This window comes from Hippocampus guttulatus, chromosome 8 (genome assembly GCF_054856545.1).
Source record: "Hippocampus guttulatus isolate MCC_2025c chromosome 8, RoL_Hgut_1.0, whole genome shotgun sequence".
NCBI lineage: Eukaryota > Metazoa > Chordata > Actinopteri > Syngnathiformes > Syngnathidae > Hippocampus > Hippocampus guttulatus.
Genome location: NC_141268.1, coordinates 3,524,548 through 3,545,357, shown reverse-complemented (window position 1 = coordinate 3,545,357; position 20,810 = coordinate 3,524,548). Strand labels below are relative to the sequence as shown.

General features: G+C 41.2%; 1 protein-coding gene across 11 annotated transcripts in view; it reads right to left on the bottom strand.

Moving 5' to 3' along the window:
- Positions 1-20,810, bottom strand: part of nfasca (neurofascin homolog (chicken) a) — a 152,537-nt gene that overhangs the window by 58,442 nt on the left and 73,285 nt on the right. For 10 of the 11 annotated variants that reach the window (XR_015101552.1, XR_015101551.1, XM_086116996.1 and 7 more), the window contains exons 2-8: positions 19,872-19,921; positions 12,604-12,764; positions 8,554-8,571; positions 6,748-6,853; positions 3,852-4,048; positions 3,621-3,743; positions 1,713-1,883 (exon numbers count right to left, since the gene is read on the bottom strand). Coding sequence is in view for 9 of the 11 variants with exons in the window: in XM_086116996.1 (XP_085973122.1) it covers positions 1,713-1,883; positions 3,621-3,743; positions 3,852-4,048; positions 6,748-6,853; positions 8,554-8,571; positions 12,604-12,697 (709 nt within the window). In the remaining 2 variants the exon portion in view is untranslated. The remainder of the gene's footprint in view (positions 1-1,712; positions 1,884-3,620; positions 3,744-3,851; positions 4,049-6,747; positions 6,854-8,553; positions 8,572-12,603; positions 12,765-19,871; positions 19,922-20,810) is intronic. The other variant, XM_086116997.1, reaches the window with a different exon arrangement.

The window sequence follows — 20,810 nt, the reverse complement described above, 5'->3', positions numbered from 1 at the left end:
TCGTCCTTGAGACCATGTCAGAGTGTCCTTGAGCAAGATACTGAGTCCCCAATTGCTCCTGATGCTGTGTCATCAGTAGATGAATGTGAAATCAGTGAGAAGCGCTTTGAAGGCGATGCAGGTGAAAGACCATTTACTTCAAAAGGAATACTGAATGTGTATCGTTATGATTTCTATTTGGAAACGGCTATAGGATTCAGTCTCATAAACAGATCAAACTGTGAGCAAAGTCAATGAACGTCTCAAATGTATTAGTTTTATGGTTTAGGTCAAAAAAGAAATAGCGATCCATTCGCCCATTTTCTGGACCCCGACTCCTCATTAGGGCTGAGGGTGAGCTGGAGCCGAGCCTAGCCAACTTAGAGCGAAAGGCAAAATAAATTCATTTTTAGCTTCCCTTGTCTATCACATAATTATATTTATTTGAGACTGGTTAGTACGTCCGCCTCTCAATGCGGAGGTGCAGGGTTCGGTTCCGGCTCCAGCCTTCCTGTGCGGAGTTTGTATGTTCATGCCATGCCAGTGTGGGTTTTCTCCGGGTACTCCGTTTTCCTCCCACGTTCCAAAAATGTGCATGGAAGGCTAATGGAACACTCTAAATTGTCCTTAGGTATGATTGTGGAGATGAGTGTTTGTTCATCGATGTGTGCCCTTTGATTGGCTGGCAACCGGGTCAGGGTGTACCCTGCCGAATTCCCGAAGACGGCTGGGATAGGCTCCGGCATGCCCGCCACCCTCGTGAGGATAAGCGGATTAGAAAATGGATGGATGGAAGGATGTTTAGTTCAGGTGGTGAATTAAGTATGACGTAAGCTCCTCTCATTATTCTAATCATGTTACAACTGGACAGGAGACAGAACTGCCCATACATCGTGACTCACCACCATATGGGTCACTGTCATTGTAAGAGGTATCATTATAAGGATCGTCTGAAAACACATGAACAAGCATGCACATACAGAGACATTCACACATATAAACCAACCATAAATCAATACATTCAGAAAACATGCGCGCAATACGGTGGTGACAAAAAGCTGGAACATACAAATCTCTTTCATTTTGCTCTTCGGAAAAATGCATCTCTTGCCATGACATGTCATCACCTCTAGATGGGGACATATTCCAAAATAGGTACTTTGGCGTGCAATACAGTACTTGTTTAAATGTACACAAAAGGCTTTATAGGTTATATTTCCCTTGCGTTAGCTTCTCCGTAATAAGATAAGATAAGAAAACCTTTAATAGTCTCACAATGGAGAAATTCCCACTTCACAGCAGCAAAGTTATGAGAGGAAGAAGTAGAAGATAAAAAAAAATAGGAGCTGCTGGAAAAGCAGCCACTCTTGCGACGCCATCTTGAAGTCAAAATAACACAACAAAACAACTAATGTTGTTAAATGAGGATGATGATATCGCTGGCTTCAGGCCAGAACCTTCTCCTATGTCACAATTTGTTATATGCAATATTTCTTTCACAAATCTATACTATTGGTTCATTCCACATGTGTCGGTGTTCATCCATTCATTTTCTCCTTATGTGCTATATTTAGAAATGATTGACCAATCCTAAGTGTTGAAAATGGATTGCTCTCTTTGATCATGCAATGTTTTGGGGGATCTTTGGAGGAACAAGGATTCCGCCCGACCCCAGCGATCTTTTATCAGCATGGTTTGTCTGGGTTTGGAATATGGATGTGTTGTCCACTTACTAGTAAGAACTTTGAGAGTGAAGGGGTTCTTCTGCTGGATCGTGTGAGTGAAGAGGAAGCGGGCATTGCAGCTGTAGTCGTTCTGAGCATCTTGCGCCATAACGTTGGAAAAGTACAAGTCTCCATTTAAGCCCATGGACACTCGCTTATCCTGTCGGATCGGCATCATCACTGGGACAGTGAGGAGGGCAAAGACAGAGAGGACTGGACTTAAACAATATTCGCCTTGGATGTGTGTTGACACATGCTTGTGACCATGGATGTATGATATGCAGAAGAGATACATTTTGTTCTGAAAATGAAGCGGAAACATCGATTGCACATTCAACCAACAAACGTATTTCAACAGTGAGGCCAATTCCTTTATTTATGTATTTTTTTACAGACGGAATACATTTGTGTTTGATATCGCATGAGGGAAAAGAGAAAATTTAAGATTTTCTTTCTAGATATGTGCATCTTTCTCCGGTATGTGGTACAGAAGATGGCATTAAAAAGCAGGGCTTAAGTGGGCTGGTACGCACCAGTATAGAGTATCAGCACTTCTCAATTTTAGCCTGCAGCACTTTTTACAGCGTACTAGGACTTCACATTAGCCCACAGTACCTTCTCTTGCCTCTCTCTTGTGCTTTGTGCTACTCATAGTCTATGGCTATACTACATTAGCCGGAGTATACTGGCTGTCGCCACACACCTTTCCCTTGCAAGGTGGTCTCACGAGTTGAGTGTGTACCAGCAAAAGAAAGTGAAGAAGAATGAAGAGTGAAGAATGAAAACGTCAGGCGCGTTGGGAATTCACTCTGCACTACTCTGAGAGTGGGGGTGTTTGAAGAGCCAGAGTACGCTCAACTCCTATCAATTTCAGTGCTGGAGCACCGTGTCTAGAGTCAGTGCGCCTGGTGCATACACAGGCACTCTGTTCTTGGTGCACTCTGAATAATGCATGCATAATCCTAAACGAACGGCAAATTTAAGCAACGTTCAGAGTTTCCCAACGGCTGGTGTCAACCTGTGCGTGCTTGGAGAATATTTCCAAACATGCTCATGATAGAGCAAGTTGAAACGAATTATCTATCCAGTCCTTGGTTGTAAACAATTGAACCCGTGAATGTTGGTGTGGCTACAAAAAGGCCAAAACAATGACACAGGAATCTGAATCTTGCAACGAAGAGCTGCAAGCGAGCAGTGACGTTGCCATTTCTGATTCACTTGTTGCCAGCGATGTCAACAATAATTGCACAGAACAAGAATGGCCAGGCCGCTAGTCAAATGAACAAGTTAGGTAGCAATTAACTAATTAGTTATATATGTATTTATTACATATTTATTAGCCATTCTAGAGTTATTTATTAATTGATTTCATGAATGATCTGCTGTTACTCACCGCTGATTTTACCCTCAACTAGAAAAAGTATCATCTTCTCAATGTTTTATTTTCACAAATAAACTGAGTGTGGACATTTAGTGCTCATGATTGTTTTCAATAATCAATGCAAGAGCATACACCTGGGAAACGACTCAAATGTGCCGTCACTTATGCTCACATACAAAAGGCACTATCCTTTACGTTGTGCTTCAAATCCAGATGTAGATACTTGGAAATAAAAAGGTCTCTTTTCTCATGTTCATCTTTTAACCCAAATGTTATCAGGCCACAGCACAAAATAAAGGAATTGACTTGTTACAATACTTTTGCATGGTAAATTTGAGTTTTGCAACACTTAATTTTTAAAAAAATCATGCGTGCGCGCGCGCGCGCACACACACACACACACACGGTGTGTTACAATCCATGGACTTTATACCAAGTCTATGTGGTACAAATACTGCGTGTAAGGCGTGTGTGTTTTAGTGTACAATTTGCACTATTGGTGGAAGATGTGTACTGTCTTGTATAATGCTGCTCACGACTGCTCATCCAGAAAGTAAATGGAGGAGGGAGGCCTGGAGGGGGGTTGCAGGAAAGGACGAGCGAGGAGCCCTCAGTCACCACCACTGGCTCCAGCACTTCTTTAGGCCACAGAGGTGCCTCTGGAAAATGGCAAAGGGGGAAAATGTACTGGATAAAGTTTGATCGAATTAAAAAGTAAAGGTCAATATTTTCTGACACAATATAAACTTGCGTGCTGGTATTCTTACTGGAGACCCGAAGCAGAATTTTGTTAGACATCGCCATTCCGTGATCATTGCCAGCAAAGCACTGGTATTCTCCTTCGTAGTCCTCCGGCCGTCCTCCATTACGAAATTCAATTTCCAGGGTTCCTGAGCGTTTCTGCATTGTTACGCGCAGATCTTTTCCAATGTTGAAAAACTTCCCATTTCTTCTCCATGAGAACCTGATCCATTAAAAAGAGAATGAAAGAGTTATCGACTTTGGATGGATTTCATTCTGATGTTGTGTTGTGTTTTTAAATTCAAAGTCAGACTCATCTCAGACCTTTTTATCATATGTCGTTGACTTTATACAGTGTCAAAGGGGAAGAAAATATTTACCATGCCACTTTTAAGCATTTACTAGAATTAACAGTACAGTATCGGCATCTTATTCTTTGAATCCAAGTTCATGTGCCACTGACACAAAGAAAACATTTTGTAACAAATTGGAGATCATTTTCTACCTTCATTTGAGTGATCTTGCGCAATGTCATTTTGACCATGAAGGACTGCAATTTCGTCTCACGCTTTCAGATTATATAATGACTTTGTTTTTAGTGAGAAAAGAGGATTTACCGGATTTTTAATCAACACTGCAGTCACGCTATATCTGGTAGGAGAACTGGGTAAAGTTACCAAGAACTGCAGCCAAGTAAGAGTGCTGTTAGTTTTGAATATATGACTCAAGTATAGATATTTATTTATTTATTGGGGCTCCTTTTGCCTGAATTACTGACATGGCATGAGTCGATCAGGGTGTGGCACTGCTCAGGTTGCTTTGATAGTGGCCTTCATCTCTTTTGCATTGCTGGGTTTGGCGTATCAGCCAGCCGATCGCAAAGGCAAACATAGACGAACAACCGTTTGCCCTCACAATCATACCTCGGGACAATTTCGAGTGTTCCTTGCACCTGCCGTACATGTTTATAGGATGTGGGAGGAAACCGGAGTACCCGGAGAAAACCCACGTAGGCACGGGGAGAACATGCAAACTCCACACAGGAAGGCCAGAGCCGGAATCGAACACTGCACCTTTGCACTGTGAGGAGGACGTGCTCACCAGTTGTCTACCGTGCCGCCCAAGGCCAATCCAGTCACAATAGTCTTAAATTACCTTTCTTAATTTTGTCCATCAAGTCACTGATGTCATATTACCAAATCAAACCACCGATAGCCGAGTGGTTGGGATGTCAAATGTTCAATGGGGTTTTATATTCCCCAAAGGCTTAAATAATGAACAAATATTATAACGTTTCTAAAAATCTTCAACTATATTTTTCTAGAGTATTCAAATTTGGTATTTTTGTTTTGAACCAATACAAATAAATTTAAAGATGTTTGGTTGTCAGCTATTATTTCACTGATTTTTACTGATGTTTAAAGTTTTTACCATGGTAGTGTTTCATTTTTTGTCACCTTTTTAAAATAACTGACCTTTTTCGTCTGCTTGTTGCAAACAAAGCTATTGTTACAATATAAAATATTTTGCAAATATATCTTCAGCAAATGTCAATCTTTACATCCTACAAAGGTATGTTATGCCAATTGATGCATCAGTAAATCTGGTCATGCTCTACCCACCGAAAAAAACGGTGTGACAAATTTTGTGTTTAACTAAACTAAAAAAGTTAAAGTTGTATAAAAATGTTTGTGAGTGAAGTGTGTAATGATCCCTGATGCTCAATGTTTAATGAGCATGAATCAGTCGACTTGCAGCATTATTTTAGCACAATAGTTGTGGCAGCAAGGAGAGAGCCACGTTGGGTACAAATCAAATGTCAAGTAACTACACTTTTTCCCTCATGGTGGAGGGGTTTGTGTGTACCAATGACTCTGGGAGCTGAGTTGTCTGCTGCTTGATGCCCCTGGCAGGGTCACCCTGGGCAACCAAGTCCAAGCTGAGGGACCAGAAAAAGCACGGCTCAGAAACAGCTTGGATGAAAATCAGCACCTCCACAGTTGAGGCCATGGTCCTCATTTGGAAAAGGGTGGTGTGCCCTCTCCAGGTCAGAGATGAAATCCTGTACCGAGCATAAGAGTCCAAATATCTTCAGGTCTTGTTCACAATTGAGAGAAAAATAGAGCAGGAGATGGACAAAGCAGATTGGTACAGTGTCTGCAGTGATGCTGACTCTGTCATCGGTCTTTCCTGTTGAAAGAAGGAGCTGAGCTGGAAGATCAAGCTCTGGATTTATCTGTCAATCTCCATTGTGACTCTCACCTCTGGTAAAAAAAAAAAAAGAAAATGTCGGTTGTAACTTAACTCATTCACTCCCAAAGACGTTTTTAAACGTCTTTTCAGACTTGGTCTAGAATTGGCTGGTACTGAATGAGTTAAGGAACAAGATCATGGATAACAGTGGGAGAAATGATTTTCTTCGACATGTTGTCTGGTCTCCCCCCCGCCCACCGCTATAGAGGAGAAGCTCACTCATCCAGGAGAGGCTCAGAGTAGAGACGCTTCTCTTGCTCATGAGATGGCTCGGGCATGTGGTTAAGATGCGTGAGATGATTTGTTTCGGGCACGGCCCCCCGGGCAGACGGCCCGAGACAACTCATGACATGCTGGAGAGATTGTTTCCTGGTTGGCCTGGGAACACCTCGGGTTCCCCCAGGAAGAGTTGGATGAAACGGCTGGCGAAAGGGAAGTCTGGGCTTAAGCTGCTGCCACATGAACAGATGGATGAATGGCTGGCTGGATGGATGGATGGATGGATAATTGCAGGATGTGTGTGTAAGTATGTCCTTTATCCATAGCCAAGTACCCTAAATAAACAATGAGCCACTGTCCTGTCCTACTGCTGATGTAACCAATTGAAACAGTGTGTGTGTGTGTGTGTGTGTGTGCGTGTGTGCGTCCATGCATGGGTGCATTCCTTACGTTGGCACCGGGTTGCCCTTGGCTTCACACTCGATGATGATGTTATCTCTGGGGTCAACAATGTAGTCCTTCACCGACTGTTTGGTTATAGTAGGGGGCTGTCTCACTGAAGGAAGAAAAGAAACAGGAGTGTGGTTGCATTGCTACATCACCACACACAGACTCCTTTTACAAATGCATCTGTTCAAATACTTTGGATAAATGCTATTGTTGACAGTCTGAACCTCTGCTCATGGGAATCTGTTGGTTCTCTGTTAAGTATAATAAGCACAAATCACGAACTTGCTTCACATAAACATGCCCTGAGGTAATTTTGCATTGATTTGACCCTTTACAAATGAAAGTGAGATAAAATATATTCATGTTTCACTGGACCTTTATGTACAGTTTTGTCATGTGTCCCTAATTTTATTGGCATACGTGATACATTCTGCTGAGTGTTTCCGGAGCCTGGTCGGAGGACGTATAAGTATATACGTATAAATTGTGCGCTTACTGTTTGGTTGTATGTATGTGGATATAAATAAACAAACAAACCAAGACATAAATAAATACCAATTTGTGTGTGATATACCAAACTCAGTGTTGTACAGCCTGATATAAATGTACATACCATCGTGTCCACCTCCAGCCCATTTCAGTGCACTATACATATTTAATGTCTTACTGAAGACAACCCCCTCTCACTAAACAGTGACAACACGGCTTTGCCATTTGCTTTTCTAGCTCACTCAGCCATTTTAAACCACTACAAATAAACACACACATTGACACACACACACACACATCTATACACAATAACACTATCTTGAGAGAGAGAGAGACTATAAGTGGACTGAATTCCTGCCTAGCATTAGGAAATGCTTTTCTTTCTTTCTTTTTAAAGAAATTTAAAAGCTAAACTCATCCATCAAGACCACATTTTTTTAGTGTGCATGTTTTGTATACTGTCATGGCAACCATCGAGTATTTATAAGATATGGTTAGTTGTGCTACAAAGCAAGACTGAAATATAATGACACATACCAGCTAAAAGCAACATTCTTCAAATGGTATGCTCATTCTAAGTAGGATTCTTCTGCTTCCTGAATACTTCTTATGCACGTGGCATGCCAAACCCACGTTTTGCGGGAAAAGATGCCCGGGGAACTCAGCAAAAACATGTTTTTTCAAACTACTTTGTAGAATTCAGATGAGGACTCTCTACCATGCACGGCACTGCACGGGGCAAGAGGTTTAGCCCTGTCAACATCTGTGCATCACCCCTTCAGCTACCCAATGTATTTATTTATTTATATGTTAAAACATTAAAAAGTTTACAAGTTGCCATTCTGTTTCAATACAATTCTTGTTCCCATGTTTTTGTGGCAGCTGTTTCCCGTATGTCTTGTTGAGGGCAGGGAGGGGAGTGAGTCTTTCAGTTACATGCGCGATAGGTTATATTGGTCAAGCCTCATCTTACCCATGGAAGAGAAAAAAAAAACCTGGCGACGTGCCTGCGTTCTACCGAAACTGAAATATATAAATATCTAGAGAGAGCCGGAAATAAGCATGTTTTGATGTAATATTAATCGCCCGCCTAAAATTCAAGCATCTCATTCAATTAAAGCACTAATTTGTTGTCCGGGTTTATCTGACCCAGTTTCAGTATTAAATTAATGACTCCCATCCTTTCAAAGCAGCGTTGTCACAAATACTTAAACTGTAATGTTTCGGACAGCAGGTTGCCTGAGCTTGTAGACAACATAGGAGACGATTCATAAAATGTGAGTGTAAAAGATTAACACGTTAACACAAAAGACTTACGGTCTGCCAGGATCTTTGCTGTTAGTCCAACGTAAAGCAACAGGGAGAAAGTGGGGGGCAAATTGTAAAAATGTTGTTAATAACCATATATTATACACACATGCACACATTAGTATCATCTATATTACATTACCATATTCTGCTATTTTATCCATTCTACAACATTAGCATATTGTTACATGCTCTACAACTACATGGGTTTCTGCTTTATTAAAGTAACATCAGGACACATAACTTACCTGTTCATAGTTTTCCCATGATGAGCAAAAGAAAGAAAACACAAACCAGGTGAGTCATTTATACACAGCAGACATTAAATAAAATGAATGCAAGCTTACAATCAAGGCTGATTTTGTGCTGTTGCACTTTTAATGTCTTCGGAGTAAAACAGAATTCCTTACCATGCAGGTTCTGATTTGACAAATCCTTGTTTATTTGTTTGTTTTAACCTTAAATTCAGTGCAGTGTAAAATGCACAGTACCATACAAAATAGTCTCTGTAAATTTAAGATTAGGCCAGTTGAGGAAGCAACTTGCGTGCCCCTGTGTTTGTGTTGCTAAATGACATTCACGTGATTGTGTGCACCTCAATGCATCCTTTGTTTTCAAGTCTCCTATGCACTTAGTAAAATCAGGCTTGCAGCAGTTGACCAACAACAAGGGAAAGAGATAGACTGTCTTTACATGTAGTTATCAATAACCCTTTTGAAACCTGAATAGTGGCAGTATTCAGGTTTTTTCACCCGAATATGCTCTTCCTCGAATAAGACTTCCGGATTATCAATTTTCTAACCCTAATACAGTCAAACCTCGGTTTTCAAACGTCTCTGTTATCGACCAAATCGGATTTCGACCAGAAACTTCGAGATTTTTACGAGTCGGATTACGACCGAAAACCGGTTTTCGACCAAACTGAGCAAACCCAAATACACCACTCGACTTCCTTACACGAGGAAGTGTAACGTTCATTGTGAGCAGACGTGTTTGTTGTGATTTACGTAAATCTGACCGTTTTTTTGTTACTTCTGCATAGTGTATTAGCCCCTAATCATGGGCTAATAAAATAGTTTCGGATTTCGAACAAATCGCTTTTCAAACAGCCTTCTGGAACGGATTATGGTCTAGAACCTAATATAGGGTCATATAAATGCATTTGGGTTACCTCCTTTGAACGAGGCATTGGTTTGTATTCTGCACTAGCTCTATTTTTCAAGGAATCACGGTCTTTGTAGAACAGGAAGTACTTGCATGCGCGGAAATCAGCGGTGATGCTACACCGTAGCGGAAAGTGAAGCCGGCGGGGGCCGTTTTACGTTTCCACTCCCTATGGGAGCCTAAATGGAATCCATTTATTTCTCTGCGGTGTTTTCACGTTATTTCTGTCTCTCCGGCAAAAAATTTATCCAGTAAGGCCGTACATCTGGTGCGCAACTCCCCTAATAACCACAAGCAGACGTAAACAATCATGGCAAAACTCAGAGAGCAAGCAGGAAACTAGCTGCTTTATTCTCGTGGCGAGTGACATGGATGTAATCTGTTTGATTGATGGTAGAAAGTAAGAAGCGGAAATTATGTCCATTTGCATCACAGCATTGTGCATGCGTCGCCATTTAAATTAGGGTTATTCAAATACGGGGTGTTTCTGAGCACTTACGCGGGTAGTTCTGAATGTTTCAGAAACCAGAATTTTGAACCTTAACTTGAATATTGACTGCATGCAAACATAATCTATACGCGGGTTTGTGTGCAACGGTGTCCTGCAGGGATCTATAGAAAGCACAGATCATCACTTGTCAAGAGTGTAATCTTTGCAGACCAAGGTTCTTCACAAGGAGTTAAGAAAAAAAAGCTTTAACACTTGAAGACAGGATAAAAGTAATAAAGATGAAAGATGGAGGAAGCAAAGTAAAAGACATTATGCAAGAAATTGATGTAAGTGCAAGTGAATGCTGATCGTAAATTTCGCAATTTCTTTCCCTTTTTTTCTTTCTACGCTGGCTATATGAAGTGTCAAATAAGTGTATGCTCATACTTATGCGCTATTGGAATAAAAATTAAAAGTACACATTTACATTTTTGCGTGTGTTTGTGTTTACGTCTGAGATAAAATTTGCGATAGTGAAAAGTCCCCTGTTGTGAAAAATTTCTGGCTGTAAACATGATTCCGTTGTCGAGGAGTTCTACTGTAGAAGGAAATCTAGTTTACAAAGAATAGAACTCTCAAAACATTCTGCGAATATGTAGAAAAAAATTAATTTGATTGCAAAGTAAATGAGCAAATGTTTGTGTGATCTTTCAGATCAATAGCGCATCGTAAGCCTTGGGTCAAAAGGTTAGGCACACTGAAAAGAAACCATCGGGGGTGCATGTGCTCATTTGATATGTAAGGCAGGTGTCCAAGAGCTCGCTGTGTAAAAATATACTTCAATGTAAAATGGAATTACATTTAGCACCATTCAGGGCAGGTATTTTAAAGTATGGGTGTGTGAGGTGCTTGCAGATGGACCTTGTGTATGCGAGTATCTGCGTGTTTAAACAACAAAACAGTGAGCCATTTAAAGAGACACGGTACTATACAGTAAATATTCTCTAGTACGGACTCGTGTTTGCGCTGTCCAATTTGTCCTGATAACAGAAATTCCTCATTTGGGAAATGAGCATGGTACGTGTCCTTTATGAACCTGCAAGTATGTTGACAAAATGCATGTGTAACAACACAATCAATAAAATACAAAAATATACTCTCCAAAAACTGTTTATATAACAAAAACTGCAATACGGGTGTATCCCAAAAAAATCACAACAGTAAAATACATACAGTATTTTAATGTTTATTTTTTTCTGTCTTGGGAAAAAAAATTGTATTTTGGATTGTTTTGTTGGATGCATTCTTTGGTTTATGACAATGTTTGCCTGTGTGTCATACAGTTTTCTTGCTAGTTGCAAGTAACTGTCCCGTTGATCACGATGTCTGGTAATTCTTGTGCATACTGAAGGATTTTTGTTGCCATTTGCATTGCTTCCTTGCTGGATGGTGGCTTGTCATCAGGAGTTGAATCAATGCCTTGTTTTTTAAAGTTTCGTAGATTTGCGTCTTTCCGACTCCAAGTGTCTGCTGGATCTTTTTAACTTTGTTTCCAGCCTCGCTCAAACGGATGCATTTCACTCACTCCGCTCCAGTCGTTACAGTTCTTCTACGTTTCGATGCGATGATCTACACGACGTAAGTGAATAAAGTTAAAATCTTTCGCAATTACAGTAAAACGCACGCCAATAAAAAGTCACTTACACGTCGTCGTTTCGAATCTGATGATCAAAAAACACGAAATGAAAACTTGTTTCAGCGTTGTGTATTTTCCGTCGCATCGGGTGGGCGTTACGTGTATTTAAGCTCCTGCGGCATTACACCTCCATCCGGGTTACGGGTAGTGGAATTTCCGCTTACGCAAGTTCCGGTAACACGTAATATCGTAGTCAAAATGTTAATGCATAGGTTTTTATTCCGGGTGAAGGATATTCCTTTCCATAGAATTCCGGGAATTCTAGGAATATTTACTGTATTATGAAAGTCAAAGATGTCTCCTCATTCTGCAGGAATCTACACCGGTGGTTCTCAAACTTTTTTCAATGATTTGACCTCCTGTGAAATATTTATTTTAGACAAATGATCCCATCTAAACAGTGCAAAGCATTTTGGGATGAAATCTTAAAAAAGTAACCGTAAATGTAGTAACTGTGTGCCTGAAAGGGTTAAAATAGAGTCGTGTGCCATCACTGTGTAATTTGTTTAACTTTGTAACTCCATTTGTAGTGGTATCTATAGAAATGTTTGGAAATAAAAATATTTTTTTATTTCCATTTTATATGTTAATTATAAATTATTTGCACACATGTAAAGAACCCACATCTGATTTCATTATGCATCCTTTTCAGCTGTATCTGAAGGGTTTATTAAAATGGCAATTCATGTAACTTTGTTCAAGATCGGAACAAAATATGAAGAAAATAGATTCAGGTTTGGTTAAATTGAGTGATTGCTGAGTCACTTACGATCTTGCGGCACTTCAATTGTCACAGATTCGTGCCATAGCAGCAGCTGCAATGACATCAATGCCAGGGCCAAATGGCCACCTTGCCTCGACATTTCTCCTCCTCTGATCGCACCACTCTTGACAGACTTGATACTTCTCTCGGTCGGTCACACTGCTGACCTGTGAACGGACAGAGACAGAGGGTTAGAAAAAACTGCACCTGCAGACTGCACTGTATGTATATGGACAATGACGTGCGTGTGTGCGCACGTGTGTTTTCGGCACATAAGTGCAGGGCTCTGTGTATCTGTAGAGTTATAAAGAGGTTGTATGATGAAATACATACATAGCTGAGTCTGTGTGTAGCTAGCTAGCTAGAATAGCTTAGAAACCGTGTCAAAATCAAGGCCCGGGGGCCAGATCTGGCCCACCACATAATTTTATGTGGCCCGTGAAAGCAAATCAAGCATGTTAAGTTCCATGATGCTTGCTAAATTGCAAACCAAAATTTCAAATTGTTATATGCAATCCACAATAACATATGATAGTGCGAGCATTTTCTCATTACAAAACCCCTTATTACATTGATGTAAACAATGTTTAAACGAGACATTATTCGTGACTTCTGATTTAAAAGACAAGTTATCCTCAATTTTTTGTGCGTTGTGTCATTTAATGTAAATATGAAACATAAAACGATTGAGTTGACTGGAGAGCACAGATATGTCTTACATCTCCAAAACTGACTTAATACTTCCAGTTTTTAGTCTGAGACTGTGAAAATTGTTCAGTTTAAGCCCGGCATTGGACAACTGCCATGACGATTCGGCAGTTTGCGCGGTAGGGTGCAACCATTTTCTTCTTGAATGGAATGGGGAGTGGTTGGAGTATGGGAGTATACTCTAAGTTATCCACACTATAGACAATATAAGGAACTTTCATTGTTGAATATTACATTTAATACCAGTAGATTTATTGGGTGGCAGGTGAAGTGGAAAAATATAAATATTCTTGACTATATGACAACTAGGCCCAACACTACTCACCAAAAGGGAGATTTGGCTTGCAGGTGAAATTTAGAGAAAATGTAAAAAGTTCACACGACAGTGATTTGTTGAAAGTAAGCACATTTAAGTAGAAGGATGCACTGGTGATTTCCTCATCCCAAACAATTCATTGAAACAAAAGTTAACAACAATGGTGGAGACACCACAACAAAAAATGACTCAGGCACCATAAAAAACAAACAAATGCACTTCAACAAAGATTACCACAACACATACAACCAACAAAGATTACCACAACACATACAACCAGATACTATCTGAAGTAAAATGAGATCAGAATGTTCTCTTTCACCCGGTTGTACAAAGCTGGAATGGCTGTTTGGAAAATCCAAACATTTTTTTTTATGCAATGTGTACTTCCTATCCTTCCAGAAAATTTAAATGAAAAAGAAACAGGCAACAAATCAAGGAGTTGAAACCCAAATATATCCCCAATCTAGTGTATCTTCCGTTAATGTTGCACCAAGTACAGGTACTAGTATCGTACTGTGATTTTTAGCCAGCAAAAATGACACGATGCAAAGACGTTGCCAACAATCATAATGGTCTCAGTTTTTCTCATTGCAAAGAAATTTTAAACATGTTCAAAATTTGCCGGCGACAAGAAAAACTGTTTGCAACCACTAAAACTGTTTGGGAATGTCTAGCAAACATTTGTTAGAAACAGTGAGCCTTTGCTATGGGCACACACACTTGCAAACCTTCGCCACTCAGTGAGATACGGCCTTGACCAAACTGTTCAGTAGAGAGCTACACCTTGTTGTAATTAAATGTTTCCACAAAAAAGTTCCATGTGTCCGTTTTTAAACTTGGAGCACCTGCACACTCCTGATTTTTATGGAACTGTTGTGGCACAATCCTGTGCCACAACAGTTCCATAAAACTGTTGCTTTTCTAGTTGACCTAGCTTACACGCTTTATTTGTCTGTACACACAGACATGCACAAAGTACCATCCACAAATACACACAAATCGCAGAGACAAGGTCAACACAACCAGCTCAGTGTAACAACAAACAAATTGTATTGTAAATCGGTGCATCTGTCGGTTTCTAAGGGAATCAAAAAAGCCACGGTCCAGTTGCACATTTTCAGATGTGCGTTGCACACGGTCCAATGATTAAAGATGACACTGCATTTAGATTCAATAATATCTGTAACATCATTCCTATGTGCTTGATGACCGTTTTTTTTAATTAAATACACAGTTGCAACAAAAAGTACATGAACCCTTTGGAATTACTGGATTTATACATACATTGGTCATAAATTGTGATCTGATCTTCATCCAAGTTATAACAATAGAAAAGCTTACGCTTCTTAAACTCATACCACACATACAATTACCTGTTTTCATGTTTTTATTGAACCTCAAGGCTGAGTTATTATCTGAGCGCTAATCCGAGTCATATCTCAGCCAACCTAGATCAATGTGTTGAGATTGGAAGTGTTGATGAAAGGTGCCCTGCTTTAGTCGAAAAAATATCATGCAGCAGAATCATTCCTCACGCATGGCACTGTAAGAATACGTAGCGTTATGATGTTCATCTTGTCTACTCATAGACCAATTAGGTTCAAGGAACAAAAAAAAAAAAAAAAAGAAACCTTAAACCTACTCTTAGAATACCTTGTGAAGAACTGATAACTTGTGAAGCTGGGAAGGGTCATGAGAGTTTCTTAAATTCCTCAATTAATTAGTCCATGGTAAGACAGCTTGTCTACAAATGAAGAAAGTTCAACACTGCTGCTTCACTTTCCCAAAAAGTGTCCATCCTGTAATGATGACTGTAAAACCAGAGCATAAAAGGCACAGTGACATGAGGATAAATCCTCGAGTATCACTATATGAAGAGTCAAGAATGGTGGTGGCAACATGTTTTGGGGCTCTCATTATTCAGTTGAAACTGGGGCCTTCGTCAATGTGAACCTTCCGCCTTCCGCTAGACTGAAAAGCCGGATGATGAGGCTCAAATATTCGATATACACAGTTTGAAGTTAGTTGGAAATCATAATTTCTGTTCAAAATGAAAGACAGCGGGTGGCACAGTGCTCAGCTGGTTAGCATGTCGGCCTCACAGCGCAGAGGTGCAGGGTTCGATTCCAGGCCCTGGCCTCCCTGTGTTGAGTTTGTCTGTTCTCCCTGTGGCTGTGTGGGTTTTCTCCGGGTATTCTGGTTGATTGAACACTCTAAATTGTCCCCAGGTTGTGTGCCCGGAGATTGGCTGGCAACCAGTTTAGGGTGTAACCCACCCTGCCTGAAGACAGCTGGGATAGGCTCCAACATGCCCGTGACCCTTGTCAGGATCAGCGGGTTAAAAAATGGATGGATGGATGGGTTCAACATTTTGATCCTGCCTGACTTTACAATTACAGTGGGCCATCTGCCATGAATTCACACATTGATTGTGTACCTATCTAATAAATATATTCTGGGTGAAAAAGGTCAAACAAGGCTGAGGTGAAAGGACAAAGCGCAGTGAGTGATATGTGCAAATATATCAAAAAGGCCCACACACTAACCCAATTGAATCATTCTTGTGAGAATAATGCATAGATTAAAAAGTTAATAGCAATCACAAACCCCATGACAGCTAACTGAGCATTTAATGCATGCAAAGGCACTCCTTTGATCAGAGGGCTCAGCTCAGCTTAATACAATTTTATTGCTTCAGCTTGGCTGTTCTTGGCATCCAATGAAAAATGTTAAATTCCATTAGTTTTGGCAATGAATAACTTTTTCATGTCATAAACTGCAATATGGCACAGAATTGACATTGAAAATATCATGCACTATTTGTATATGTGTAATATAAATTTGTCGGTTTGTTTGTATAAAAAGCTATAGGGAGGTTTTGTTTTGTCTAGAGTCGTCTACATTTTGCAACAGTTAGTAAAAAGACTCAAAAACTAAGCCTAAAAAGTTTTCCTAACCGTCAAAAGACCTCATCAATCATATTTAAATTGCTGTGAAAACATTACAGGCATTACTTTGTGCACTCCCCCACAGACACTTGTCTGATCTCTACAACACAACACAACATCACAGATTCAATAAATACTATTCAATCCATCATACACAATTGGCTTCAACCTACCGCGATAGCCTTGCTGAGACAAGTGGGAGCAATGCATTCATGTACACATTCATAAATACTGAATGTACGACCCCCTCTATGAACTGTTACTTTATCATTGTTGAGTGGTTTGTGTCTCTCAAGGATCCGAGGAGCTAAGTTTCCTGAGGCTTTCTGCCCCTGGCAGTATCACCCATGGTAAAAAGGTCCTAGATGAGGGACCAGACAAAGTACAGTTCCCAGCGCCCCAATGATGATTATAAATTGAGATCGTTTTCTCTTGCCCAGATGTGAGTCACTGAGATGGGGCTCATTGGCGAGTCCCTGGTGGCCAGGCTTCCACCCTTGGGGCCCGACTGGGCTCAGACATAAATGAGCATGTGGGTCCCCGTTCCCATGGGCTCACAACCTGTGAGAGCCGACAAGGAGGTTGGGTGCAGTGTGAACTGGGCAGTGGCCAAAGGCAGGGCCATTAGCCGTCCAATCCCCGGCAACAGAATCTGACTCGAGGACATGGAACGTCACCTCTCTGACAAAGGAGCCTGAACTGGTGTCCGAGGACGAGAAGTTCCACTTGATATAGTCGGGCTCGCCTCTACACACAACCTCTGGTACCAGTCCTCTCAAGAGGTGTTGGAACCAGTCCTCTCAAGAGGTGTCGGACTCTCTTCCACTCTACAGTTTCCCATGGTGATAGGCTGCTGAGAGGCAATGTGCCTAACAGTGCTTCATAGGCATTTCTCTTCATAGGTGCAATTTTACGTGATCCAAAGTTGTTTTGCCCAATGCACGTCCCGGCATTGTATCAACCTACTGGTGGGCGTGTCTTTAGCGTCCTCTTCCATGCCCACTTATTGTCTGTTTGAGAGGGATGAAATTTCATCTGTGCTGTATGTTGCACATACTGCACATTTGACAAAAAAGTTGTACTTGACTTGACCCTTCCTCTTTAAGGTTCGCATGCCATCCTCGATTACGCTCGCCTTTCCTCCATCTGAACAGTGTGTCTGCATTACATCAGATAGTCAAGCAAAGCACTTATTGCTTGGCTCTCGACGAAGGCGGACGCTTTTGTTTTCTGCTCCTGCGGATGTCCAACACTCAGACTCAGACTGCTCAACCACAAACTGTTGCGGTCTTGGAGCGTCACTGCAAGATGGACAACAACTTGGAGAAACTGGAATCTGTGCTCAAATATTGAAAGAAATAGCGGATTTGGCTGATCTACACCACTAAAGAGACAAAAGCCACGGACTCAAGGCTGTCTTAAATTGTTGGGCAGCCTGCTACCAAAACAACATCTGCTATCGCGACCTTCCCCTGATGAAAGTACGCACGGAAGCTAGTCCCCCACCATCACCCCCTCCTTCTCGGCCATAGACTGATATGCCAGGACTGTCTCCACGAGAAGACCTTGACATACCAGCTGCGGCCTGACACGCACACACAACCAGACAATCACTCGCGCATACACTCCCTTGTATCACCGCCTTCATTGTTTATGTCTTGTGACCTGTTGTAACTGTCATATGCTTGTGCAGGAGTTTTTTGCCTAACTCAAATTATCCTCAAAATGAGGATAGTTCGAGTGTGGTTTTTTTTCTCCCCCTCTCCCTCCCTTGTAGTTTCTTTCTGACTTCCGGGTTGAGTGAACGCTGGCGCGCTTGGCTGCCGCTGCTCAACCCATATTGTGTTTTATTGTTTTCATTAGTGTAAAGTGTCCTTGGGTGTCTTGAAAGGTGCTTATAAATAAAATGTATTATTATTATTAGTATTATTATAAATGATAACTGGGTAGTTTTCTACCTCTGGTACTCAAAGCGCTTTACAATGTTACCTCATTCACACAAATGACGCAGCATTAGGAGTAACTGGGGGTGCAGTATCCTGCTGAAGGACACCTGGACATTGTCGCAATGGCCGGGGATTGAAGCACCAACTTCTGGGTCTGGTTTACATCTCTGCTTTTTGCAGGTGATGTGGTTCTGTTGGCTTCACCAAGGACCAACCTCCAACTTTCACTGAAGCGGCTCACAGCCAGGTGTGAAGTGTTTGAGATAAAATCACGACCTCCAAATCTGTCTGAGGCCATGGTCTTCATTCGGAAAAGGGTGGAGTGCCCACTCTAGGTTGTAGATGAGCTCCTGCTAAAAGTGGAGGACTTAAGTATCTTCAGGACATATCTCAATGAGCAGTGAAGGTTTTCAAGTGTGTTTGCACCTTACAAATGTTTTTTCATCAAGGTTCGTTTAACTATTTTTCTTGTTGCAAAGAAATGTTGAACATGTTCAGACTTTGAGGGTGACAAGACAAACTGTTTTCAACCATTACTACAGTGAATGTCTGGCGAACATATTTGCAACTGTTTGCAACACTGAACGAACCCTGACCAAAAAAAAAATAATAATAATTTTACAAAAACATTTGTGACGGGCGCACACACTTGCAAACCTTCGCCACTCAGTGAGAATTAGGCTTTAGGATTTTTTTCATGAGTGAGAGAAGAATGGAACAGGAGATCGAGAGGCGGATCGGTACTGCGTCTGCATTGATGAGGATTTTATATCAGTCAAAAGGCAAAACTCTCAATTTGCCGGTTGATTGAGGTTGCTCTCCTCACCAATGGTCACAAGCTGTAGGTTGTGACCGAAAGAAGAAGGACCTGGTTGACAAGCAGCCGAAACTAGTTTCCTATGCGGGGTTTCGGGGTGCTCCCTAAGAGATAGGGTGAGAAGCTCATTCATCTAGGAGGGGCTCGGTATTGAGCCACTGCTCCTCCCCATTGAGAGGAGCCAGACGAGATGGCTCAGGCACCTGAAAGAACCTGCACACTCTGGAGAGACTATGTCTCACGGTTGGCTGGGGAACACCTCAGCATCCTCCTGGAAGAACTGGATGAAGTGGCTGGGGAGAGAGAAGTCTGGGCTTCTCTGCTAAAGCTGCTGCCCCAACGACCCGACCCCGGATAATTGGAAGTAAATGGCTGAATGTACAACCATGGCATAAGTCATAGTGAATTATAAAAATTGTTTACATTAATGTGTTTATCCATGTGTTGGCTGGGGAGGAAACCAACTTTAACCTTCACAATTTACAACTTGGGTTTATGGTACAGGATATCTACATCGAGCTTCAATGATGACTTACCTTAAAAATGATGAGGACACCGATATTTTGTCTGTGACCGCTTTGGTGACCTGATGAGACAGAAAACGAGATATTAGTCATCTATATTAAAGCTTTGCTAACATTTGCTATGCAAAGCAAGACTGTTTGATGCTCATTTGTGTCAGTTAGCTGCACAGGAAGAAACATGTTGGAGCAGTGCAGAAAGGAGAGACGATGCAGACAACACAAAATGCCTCAGGACTGTCTGCAACCGCCTTGTTTCTTTAACTAGCTTGTGCTTTCAAAGAACTCATCTGTACGCCAGCCGGGGTCTTTAGGATCACAAGATGCTCCTCTGCTCTCTTATTTTGTCCGTTTTATTCTGTCGCCCCTGGTTGTTAGGCTCACACTTAGACACACAAACACTATACTGTAACGTAGTCTGCCTCGAGGACTGTGGAAAAGCCTTAAAAAGACTCTTCGACACTGCACTGCCTCAACAAGCATGAAGACAAATAAAAATACATGCTATTTACACAAAGTGTCTGTAAGTGCTGCAAATCAACACATTTTGACACACGAAGAGAAATGTTATTGATGTGAGGATAAAAAATTGCTAGAAAAAAATCAATCGAAGGTTTGTTCCAGAAAACAACATAAGCATTACAATTTTTTCACTGCTGGTAATATGTCAAGGCCTTGCTCACGGGCACCTCAACAGTAGTCTGGAATCAATCTGGCATCTCTCAAACAATCAGTTGCCATTTTTGCCCAAATCGGGACTCAAACTGGCATCTTCCAGTTTCAAAGCACAAGTCCTTACAGATGAGTTTCTGCCGCCCCAGAAATATGAACTAATCCCACTTCTGAATGCAGCATGTTACATACTGAACATCTGGAGTAAAAATGTTTAACCGGGTTAAGTACATTGCCCAAGGGCACACTAGCTTATTTGCCCCTCTTGAAGTGGATGTGTAT